General features: G+C 38.3%; 1 protein-coding gene across 2 annotated transcripts; it reads left to right on the forward strand.

Annotated features, from left to right (window-relative positions):
• Positions 1 to 1,473: 1,473 nt before the first annotated feature.
• LOC113298058 (protein DENND6A-like) lies at positions 1,474 to 5,661 on the forward strand. 2 transcript variants are annotated; one of them, XR_003333988.1, is made up of 4 exons: positions 1,750 to 3,522; positions 3,694 to 3,886; positions 4,843 to 5,165; positions 5,268 to 5,661. XR_003333988.1 is itself a non-coding variant. In XM_026546713.1 (3 exons), exons 1-3 carry the CDS (start codon positions 1,916 to 1,918, stop codon positions 5,035 to 5,037), a joined length of 1,995 nt encoding a protein of 664 aa, XP_026402498.1. In that variant the 5' UTR covers positions 1,474 to 1,915; the 3' UTR covers positions 5,038 to 5,661. The 2 variants fall into 2 exon arrangements, 1 of the variants encoding a protein (XP_026402498.1); XM_026546713.1 differs by having other exon boundaries at positions 1,474 to 3,522; positions 4,843 to 5,661.
• The last annotated feature ends 5,398 nt before the right edge of the window (positions 5,662 to 11,059 follow it).

Genomic DNA, 11,059 nt, shown 5'->3' on the forward strand with positions numbered 1-11,059 from the left:
TTAGGTATTTTTTATACCACTTGGACATCCCATAACACCAGCCCTTGGTTTGGAATAAAAAAGTCGCCCTTAATTTTTTCAGGGTCGCCCATAAAAAATGCCGGGTGAACACAAAAGAAAAAATCTTCTCTCTCCTATCTCTCACTCCTTCTTCTTCTCCAACAAATCCATCAAAAACAACCCTTCTCTGCTCAGATCTAGTCCATTTTTGGACTAGATCTGAGCAGATTTCTTCATTATTTCTTGCTTTCTAAGTTAGTTAGTAGATTAGTTTGGTTTTTATTATGTTTTCTACTTATCTACACCGTTTTGGTGGTTTTATCTACTCTTTTGAGGTTTATCTTCGCTTTAATGGCGATTTTGGGTTATTGGGTTGGGTTTGAAGATCAATAGTGATGCTTTCCAATGACGAAATCTCCATCTTTGTTGTCTCGGACGACGAACTCTTCATCGGAATCTTCATCATCAACTTATCCGGCGACGAAATCTTCATCGGTGGTCTTTTTGATGACGGAAGCTTCATCACTATTTACAAGAGATTTGAGCAAATCACTCCTACTTTGGGAGCATTTCTTTCTAAAGAAGAAAAACAAATTAAATGGTTTTGTGAAAGGACAAATAGTCCCACATCGCTATAATTCGCTTAATTAACTTAAATATAATATGGAAGAGCCGCTCCACTCATTGCAAATTGGTTTTCAGTTGGAGGCCCGCAGACTTTAACATGGTATCAGAGCTAAGTCCCAGACCCAGATATGCGTACGCCGGGTGTAGGCCGAGTTACTGGCCGAAGTGTTTAACCGATTTTGTCACTTGTACACCCGGGGTGTAGGCCAGTGTCGATACTGGCCAAGGTGTTACCCCATGATTTAGTCACTCACCTGTGTACACCTGTTATCGATGGACTGGTAATTCGTATGTAGGTCCACGTGTGAGGCCCAGTGACTGGCCTTACACGTGAGGGGACGTGTGAAAGGACAAATAGTCCCACATCGCTATAATCCGCTTAATTAACTTAAATATAAAATGAAAGGGTCGCTCCACTCATTACCAATTGGTTTTGAGTTGGATGCTTAACTTAAATATAATATGGAAGGGCCGCTCCACTCATTGCCAATTGGTTTTGAGTTGGATGCCCGCAGACTTTAACAGGTTGGAATTTAATTCCTAGAAAAACCATCCTTCTTCTGATTTAATCGGATCTTATTCATATTTGTATTTGTCCTACACCGGTAATCCTTCTCTTTCTCTTGTCAGGTTTCTCGGTATTGTACTCTTACAGTATGTTTTTGTTACTTTGTATTCTCTTATTTTCGATCTTAAACTCATTGTAATCTTGAAATCCCATTAATGAAAAGGTTCCTTTTTTTAAAAAACAAAAAATAAATAAAAATGTCGGGTACAAATATTGCAAGACCATACTTTAAAAGAAAAAAATAAATATATATACTGCAAGAGGTTTTGAATAATTCCCTAATAATTAAATCCAACCCAGATATTGATGCCCCAAAACAACAAGGAATTAATAATTCAGTGTTTTAGAGAGAGAGGGCACACAACACAAGAGAAGCTCTTCACATCTATGCATCTATCGCTTTTCAGTACTTAATTTCTCAAAGAAATTTGATCCAGATTGTTGTGCAATAGTAGAATCATCACTACTGATTTCTTCAATTCAGGTAAGAAATATAAAGAAGAACACTTCATAGATCTTCTCTAAATATTAGTTAATTTCTCATTTTGTAAATTTAGTTGGATTTCAACCTGAAAGTGTTGAAATTTCCAATTTTTAGGTTTAGAATCTAAGTATGAGAAAAACCCAGAAAACTTAAATGCTAGTAGAATATGTTGGGATTAGGCGTATGGGTTCTTTAATTCACATCTTTGAATGATTCTTGTGTTAATTTGAATTGAAATGAGTCGTTCTCCGTCATTCTCATTAAAGCAAGAGCCAAATTCTAAACTTGACCCTAAAAATTTGAGACAATGGGTTGTTGCCTTTTGTGCGATTAGGTTTGATCTTGAACAAGGTCAGGTTATTGAGGAATGTTATCCACCTGGTTGCTTCAGTCAAGATGAGGAACTAGAAATTGCTTTTAGTTCTTTCCCTGATTCTGTTTCTCAACATCAAAATCGTTCAAGTATCCATGATTGTATATTCTTCTTTCGTTTTCGAAGACGAGAAAATGTTCTAGTTGGTAATATCTCTTCTTCTGAGTCAGTTGAGGGAGGAGGAGGAGAAGAGAAAGATGATATAACACAGAGAAAATCAAGCAGTACACGTAAAAACACAGGTTCAAAATATCTGTATGGTTATGTATTTAATAGGCAGAGACATGATGAGAGATTAAAGCGAGGTGGGGAACAGAAATCTGTTGTAATCTTATCGCACAGTCCTTACTCAAGTGTGTTCAGGCCGGTCTTACAAATCTTGGGTCCCTTATTTTTTGACATTGGTAAGAAAGCTCTAGAACATATGGCTTCTTATGTTTCAATGTGGCCTGCTCCGATACTTGGCAAACTAATGGAGCTTCCCATAGGCAATGCTTCATTGAAAGTGAACCTTCCGCCTGCTCATAGCTTGCAGTTGGAAAATGGGTTATTTTCCGATGAGTCTGCCTCCTCAATGGCTCCATTTCTTCCTACAAATCAGTCAGTTCCGCAGGGTTTGTTTCATGATGCAGATCTTTTTGGTACATTTAAGGGAATTCTGTTGCAGCTCTGGGTCCTTTGGGAGCTTCTGATTATTGGAGAACCCATTCTTATAATAGCACCGACCCCGCCCCAGTGTTGTGAAGCAGTTGCCGGTCTTGTTAGTTTAGTTGCTCCACTTTTATGTAGTGTTGATTTTCGACCTTATTTTACTATCCACGATCGGGATTTTGCCCAGCTTAATTCACTTAGTGAAGGTGACACTTTCCCACCAATGGTTCTTGGTGTGACCAACTTATTCTTCCTCAAGGCTCTTAAAAATATCCCACACATTGTTTCAGTTGGCAGTCCTGCTCCTAATTCAAGTAGGCAAAGTCTGGCTCCTAGAGCTTCCTTTGCTGGCAGAAGTATGGGTAGGCCAGAAGGCTTTGGATTTCAGCAACTCTCATTAAGAAGGTTTTCTCCGACAAATTTATTGAATTCTGTGAAATTACGAAGAGATGGTCCTCTTTGTTTAATGACAGAACACAAAGAGGCTATTTGGAGCACCTATGCTGCAGTAACCAAACCGGATACGTCTATCTTGAATAGACTTATTGATGCAGGGGTTTCCTCCAGGGTTGAAGAGTCGATGTCAGTTGTAAACAATGAAATATTGCGGAGACATTTCTTGGAGCTGACGACCAATTTTCTTGCTCCTTTTGGTCCGTACTTGAGAACTACCACACCAATCGAAGGAACTTCTCCTTTTGTTGACCCTCCTCCGTTACCTCCGTTTAATGCTAATGAATTTCTCACGACCTTATCATCACGAGGTCCTGGGAAGTTCTTATCCAAAAGGATGAAGACTAACTGGTTGGATCTATACAGGTAATTCAGGCGTTCTTCCAAATGGGTTTGGACTGGAATTCAACTTCACTATGTACTTTCTATTTGTAATCCATGAAAGTTTTATGTTCGAGCAGCCATGTATTATGAATGTAAAGTTGTCCAAACCTAACTTTAATTGCTCTTATGTTTTTCCCTTACTTTCTCTTTCAGGCGCTTTCTAAAAGGGCAAAACTTCATGCCATGGTTCCAAAGAAGACGTCTTGTTGCTGAACAAGAACAGCATAGACTATGGAAGCAGGCCAGAATAAGGACTGACATAAAACGATTTATTCCGGGAATGCTTGAATTGGAGGTTGTTGATTCTTTCAATGCAATTGAGAAACATTTACTTGGAGAGTTACAGGTAAAAACCATCATTTGATATTTTTCTAAAGCTTTCATGAATTGTTTTTCCCGAGTGTGCCTGTAGTTTATGGTTGTGGTGAACTAATTCATGTCAATGTCACATCATATCGAAAAAAAATACTGAAAACTCTGAGGCACCAAGATTACCAGGCACTATGATTATAGAGCTTGAGACCCATGAGTTTCTTCCTTGTTTTTGCGATACTAAAACAATTTTATCACAGAAACGCTCTTTTTGATTTTCGTTGCAACATGTCTTCCATTGGAGAATATTGTATTTGTGACCTGCAAGTTCCAGGGAAGTAGCTTTCATTGTATTCAGACAATTGAATCATTAATCCATCATCCGATAATAAATGTAAAGATCTTCCTTCACATAGTCATCAAGTTTTTTTTATTGGTTAATTTATTCTGTTTGCTGATCACACTGTTTATTGTTGTAATTAGAAACACATCTCACTCATTTTATGTCTTTGACTCCTTGTGCTTGGTTAAAAGATTAAGGGAGGTTGAGTATTAAGTTGAGCGTTCCTTTTGGAATAGGATTCATATGGTATTTTGTTCACACCTTAACATTTGCCTGAAGCCGGAGTACATAAATCGTTCATCCCTAGCATTTATTCTTGGGCATTTTTTTGGTGCTTCATTTGCCTGAAGCCGGAGTACATAAATCGTTCATCCCTAGCATTTTATGACCTATTTTGGCCTCTCTGGAAGAAAAATATCGAATTAGTAAGGTTGGAGGCAATTAAGTAAAATGTAACATAACATGTATATCTTTCTTGGTTTGTGTTAGCTGCAAATATTCATTGTTAGAGTTGCTTAAAAGAGGGAGTGAATTGAAATGGGGACTTGAAATGACTAATCTTTTCAAGTAAACTAAGTTGTCCAAAAATTGTGTTCTATCTTCTCTGGCATTAATAAAATGTCTATCTTTTCGATTCTGTGCATCAGTTGCTACAGTGTGGAAAGGTCAGTGAAGACTCTGCAGCAGTATGCCAAAAACTGAAGGGTGATCTGCAAGCAGTATTCAACGTGCTTCCTACAGATATGCAACAACTCTTACTGTTAAACCCTGAAAGGGCATCACTTGTCCAAGACGACCTTGAATTATCAAAAATTCCAGAATCAAAGAGCAGTTGGTGGTAGTGGAATCAATTGGCTTTTAATGGAAACGGGATAGAGGAAAGGTCTCCTCCAATGCCAAAGCTCGTGACTTGATGTTATCCTACAGTGTTGGTTGAACCTTTGGATTTCAGAATCTAATCTCTTCCAAGGTACAGACGGGCTTCATTTCTTTGACAGTTCCTCTTTCTGCTTTCTTCTCTTTGTCCCCATATGCACTGCTTTGGTGTTTTCTGTTCTTTCTGTGATAGCAGAGACACTAGGAGTCAAGTCGCAGGAGTAACAAATTAAACCTCTGACGTTCAACCATCACACGTGGGGATGTATTTTGTATTTAATTAGGTCGGTATGGGAATGTTGACAAGTGAGTAATGATTCTTTGGGTAGCAAGGTTTTGAAATTCTAGTGCTGTTCGTCTTTCCTATTCTTATGACAGTTTAAGAGATGATTTACCCTTGTACGATGTGAAATCAGTCTTCTTCCCTTCGTTTTACCAGTTAAGTGAACTTTTGGTGAAGTTTAGAGGGGTAACTACTCCCCATGTATCAGTTCCACTGAAGTTTATTACCTAAATGAGGTTGGAAGCTTCTTATCAATGCATAGCTGCAGCAAGAGCAAAAAATATTAGCAGCCTCATTTGCTTCTCTATATATTGATGTGAAAATTAAACATTAGCAGAAAGAACTTCCATATCTTTGACATCTTTCAACCCGAAGTTTAGTAATTCCCAGTTGACAAGCTAGTATCATCATCCTTTACCTAAAAGCCGAATGTCCCATAACAAAATTTAGTAGATATGTTCAAAAAATTTGGTTTAGTGCACCAAAAACACCAGTTTAATGATTCTATTTCCTCTGGTGCATAAAAATTTGGTGCACGAGCCCGTGCATTGATTATGAATACGTGCACTAAATAAAACCAAAACACATGCTGTAAACATGCAACACACCGAACACATGCTGGGAAGTCTACCTACAACAATCTAGGATCATGGGACTTTGTTGTTTTAAAATCGAACTGTTACAGAAAACTCTATGGGTATGACCAAACTATGTAGCACGGACGCTCCTAAAATGCAGTGGCGGAATTGGAAATGTTAGCTACCCCGAGCTTGATCACATTTTTACCCCGGGCTTAAGCCTAAAAATGGTACATTAAATTCTGGCCCAACAGAATCAAGTAGTCAAAAAAGAAAAAAAAAATGTATTTTGTGGGCTTTGGGGTGGCTTCAACAAGGGGAAACCTGCATGTAGCTCCGTCCCTGCTAAAATGAACCATAATATTGGGCATACCAAAATATTCTTAGGCATACAAGGCACTAGTCCTAACTTGGATGACCTTATAAGGGGTACCCTATGGGGTGGTTCAATTACCTATATGCCTTAAATCCTTTAAATTACTACTAATCTATTCCTAACCCTAATACAAAACCTATAATCAACTACACCTAAAATCAGTTTCATTCACCTTCTTCTTCTTCCTCTCCACAGCCGAACTCATTCACCCTTTCCTTTCTTTTTCTTTTCATCGCGGAAATTTAATTGTCGATTCGTGAAACTTTAATCGACGATTAAACTCATCTATATAATGGGTCGTCGTAAGGCAGTATCTCGTTCAAATCGATCGATTGAACAACCTATTGATGAAGAAGAAGATTTAGAGAGTGAAGAACAAACTCAAAATCAACCACAAAATCAACCGGAAGAAGAGATTGAAGAAGGACCAACTCCAGAAATGAGAATAAGAAGGTTAGTTCTACAAACCCATCTCATATTTGATGTTTTTGATTGTTTTGGTCGATTTAATTCGTCAAAATCATGTGTTCTGCGGCGGTTACAGGGTATGGTTCGGCGTAAAACAAATGTTAGATGTGCGCCGAGATGTTCTTGGAACTGAACCCTGAAAGTGCATATGAACGGCTCGGCGTAGATCTGAAATCCGTTTTGAGCCGAACTTAGTGACACAGAGACTTATACATCGAATCGGCTTATTCTATGGTGTTAGTTTTGTGCCGAATATATTTTGTGAATTTCAGAAATTTTGCATGTGCGTAGGATCGGCTTGTATGGTAGTATTAGTTTTGTGCCGAATAAATGTTGTTTGAATTTCAGAATTTTTGCATGTGCTTAGGATCGGCTTGTATGGTTGTATTAGTTTTGTGCCGAATAAATGTTGTTTGAATTTCAGAATTTTTGCATGTGCTTAGGATCGGCTTGTATGGTTGTATTAGTTTTGCGCCGAATAAATGTTTCAATTCATAAGTCTAGATTCCGCTTATTCGATAGTATTAGGGCTGCGCCGAATATCATTGTTAAAATTTCATAAATTTTACAAGTGTATAGGATCGTCTTATTTATATGATATCATGTTGCGCCGAATACATGTTTGAGATCATAATCATAGATTCGGCTTATTCGACGGTATCGGTTGTGAGCCGAATATTTAGGATCGGCTTATAATTGTTTTGTGGTATGAGCCGATCCACTCTCTGCGTAAGCTAATAAAAATTTCAAGACAGGATTCATACTTGCGCCGAATTATAACTTTCATACTTGTGTCAGGACCAATGCCGCGGGTAGGGAGATGTTGAAAAAAATGAAGGACAAAATTGATTGCAAAACACCAATGACCGTGGAAGAACAAAACTACCTCTACAAAAAGTGGGATGCAATCATCAACAAAGGAGAAGGACCCGAGGAACCCGCACAAAAGCCTACCACTAAGAAGAGGGGTCGTGGTTAAATGCCCTTTTATGTTTCCAACTTCCTTTTAATGTTTTTCTTAAGTTTTAAGTACACTTTTATGGTGTTGCAAACACCTTTGCTTTTAGGTGCTCAACTTTGTTTTTAATGGTGCTGTGATTGGGTTATGGACACCTTCAATTTCATGTTTTAATGAATAGCTTAACAGTTATGCGCCGAATGTATAGAGTTCGGCTTATCCTCTAATGTTAGTTACGCGCCGAATCATTTGTCCTTCAGGTTCAGCTTTTTCTATAATTTGAGTTATAAGCCGAGCCTTAAAAATCATTATTGGTGTAATCCAGTATATAGTTTGGCTTAAATCTCACCAATATGGTGAACCGAAGCTGTAAAAATTTTCAAAATTTTTAGAAAAATAGCCGTTATGTATATAGGTTCGGCTTATGTTCTAAAATTTCTATAAGCCGAACCTTTACTTTTTTTTCACGAAAATCTAGGAACGACTCTTTTTTTGAAAGATATAGCCGTTGTAAAGAATTCAAATACAAAGATCACTACCACATTCTTAGAAGGTTTCTCATTACCCGTTTAGGATATTAGAAATTAATTGGAAGCCTACTATGTAGCAGGGATGTAATCCACAATTTCTATGAATTTGAAAAGTCTATTTGGAATGATATAATAATTCTTGTGTTCATGAATCATGAAAGGTTCGGCTTGCAGTGAAATAATATTATGAGCCGAACCTGACAAAAAAACTCTGGTATTTTTTTGTTGTCAGGTTCGGCTTTCAGTGAATTGTTCTTATAAGCCGAACCTGACACAAAATAAAAGGATAAATCCATGAAACATATTTTATGGAGATCCTAAACGAATATCATCCTCTTCACTGACCTCTTTCTCATCATCTTCACTGACCTCATTCTCATCATCTTCACTGACCTCTTGCTTAACATCTTCATCCTCATCACTTGAAAACGTAATTACCTGTCCACTTGGAGGCTGCACATGCAAAGATTTCCAAAGATCCCTTTCCGTCGCATAATTTGCACACCAATCCATCGCAAAATTATTTTCAAATCTAGGCCAAAAGGCTGCACTCATCAAGGGTGGTAATGGGCAACCGGGTCTAAGTTAAAATGACAATTTTGAACAAATCCAAGAACAAGTCTTCTATCCTTTACACCATCGTTGCAAGGTTTTGTTGGAGGAGCGTAAGGAAAGCTACTACCCGTCCATGCGAAACAATGTACGACGCAATTGAATGTCTCCGCTATTAAAAACCCACAAATGGTCATTGACATCCAATGTTCTTCGGTAATGATAAAATCCCCATGCAAACGACGTTCGAATGCAACGTACTCCGCTGCCACCCCTGCATCTTTTATTGGACATGTTCTCATCATTGTCTTATAGAATTCTTTGTTTTTACGTAGGGTTTGTAACAATCGTTGCCGAATATAGTTCACTTCATTTTCAGGGGGCACCGGATTATTCCCTTCCATAAAAGGACCAAGTTGTTCCGCCGTGACGTAATAACCACAATTTCCATCGCCTTGCACGTCGTCCATTGCTATAATATGCTCATGAATTATTGGCGATAGATCTTCCAAGTAGTTATCGTATATAAAATTGATAGGCCTCATATACCTACCGGACTTATCTCTTTTGGGTCCTCTCATCCTACCAATTTCATGTACGGTCCTTTTCTCCTGTATCTTAGTTTGTGAAGGATACATCTTAGCCTTCCCCTTGACATCCTCTTTACTATCCTTAGCTTGTGACGGACAATCATTATATTCACCTCTTTGTTACTTGTTTCCGATTTTTGAATACTCGGGCGACCTCGTTTTTTTGGAACTTTGACTTCTTCCTCCTTCATCAACTTCTCAATTTCTTTCTTTGCCTTTTCAAACCTTGCATCATGGTACTCAACGCCGGATGTATTCCTTTTATTAGCCAATAGTTCCTTGTTGGCTTGTCTAGTTTGAAAATTATTCATTTTCTTACTCTTCCTACCTTTCGGGTCACTCTTCTCCGGTTCCAAAATATTTTCTTGGGTGAAAGCATACATGACCGGCATCATGTTGTCCCATAGGAATTTCTTTTGAGGTCGGGACATATTCCTATACATCTCCGCCAATTTTTTCCCATTTGTCGTGTCCATATCTCTAGCTCATCCTCATCGTCTTCGGTTGGGAGAGGATTGAAGCTTAATTGTTTCCAAAAATGATCAATATCCTCAAATGGTATGATACCATCCTTGTACCGAAGTAGGTCATGGCGGCATGGAAGTCCCATAGATTTCTTCATTGTACAAACACACTCTTCCTCCAAGGTGGCGCCTAATGTCTTAATCAAATCCACTTCTTTCATCAAAAAGTCGATGCATAGATGGGAGACTCTATAAGTTAATTCCCGTAGCCAATTAGTACCATAATTCTTGTGTCTAAACATAAGGTCATGCTCGAACGCGGTTTTAATTCTCACAACATCACTTTTGAAATATTCATCAATTGCATCAAAAACCGTGACAAAAGTGTCAACACAACCAAAAAGGTTATTCTTCAACCGATAATGAGCCGACTCTACCATACTTGTGGCTTGGTTGTCGAAGTGTTTGTGCCGATTTGTGAAACAACTCACGAACCTTTATTTATTAGGTTCCAACACATCTTTGACCAAGTAAGTAATGACATCGGGGTAGGCGGTCTTCCAATGCTTAATAAGCAATTTAAAATTTTCTTCATAGACATCCTCAGTGATTGACCATATCAAAGCTTCCCATTCTCCTTGGAAAGAAGCCCACAACATCTCATTATGTTCATATGATTTCAAGAATTCCTTCTTTTTCTTTACTCGTGTCTCCAACGGTAGCTTAGCAATATTCTCTAATTCTTTCAACTTAAGTGGTTGAATTATCGGTTGACATTTTTTCCTCACATTGCACCATATGTGAAACGTACAAAGAAAATTGAATGCATCCGGAAATACCTTCTTAATAGCATACATCAACGATGAATCTTGATCAGAAACGAACACTTTAGGAAGAGCACCCTCCCGGAAGATTAACTTCAATTGTTCTAACCCCCAAACATAACTCCCTTTCTTCTCATTTTTCATGAAACAAAAATCCACGGTGAACGGTGCCTTTGTCGAAGTATTCCCCACAATGTTCATCAACGGCATCTCATACTTATTAGTCTTGTACGTGCAATCCAATATAATAACTTGTGGGAAGCATAGAGCCAATTGGGCGCATTCCGGGTGGGCAAGGAAAAGGTGTGTGACTTGACCGAAGTCATCCAACTTCTTTTGGCAAGCGTAGTTATTCTTCACCCCTA

The sequence above is a fragment of the Papaver somniferum genome, chromosome 7, assembly GCF_003573695.1.
Source record: "Papaver somniferum cultivar HN1 chromosome 7, ASM357369v1, whole genome shotgun sequence".
Classification (NCBI taxonomy): Eukaryota; Viridiplantae; Streptophyta; class Magnoliopsida; order Ranunculales; family Papaveraceae; genus Papaver; species Papaver somniferum.

What these genes read in the sequence shown, in the direction of transcription:
- LOC113298058 (XM_026546713.1), top strand. Translation starts at nt 1,916, where the DNA reads ATGAGTCGTTCTCCGTCATTCTCATTAAAGCAAGAGCCAAATTCTAAA. An exon ending in AACTGGTTGGATCTATACAG is followed by an intron (nt 3,523 to 3,693) that starts GTAATTCAGGCG and finishes TTTCTCTTTCAG; the next exon opens with GCGCTTTCTAAAAGGGCAAA. An exon ending in ATTTACTTGGAGAGTTACAG is followed by an intron (nt 3,887 to 4,842) that starts GTAAAAACCATC and finishes TCTGTGCATCAG; the next exon opens with TTGCTACAGTGTGGAAAGGT.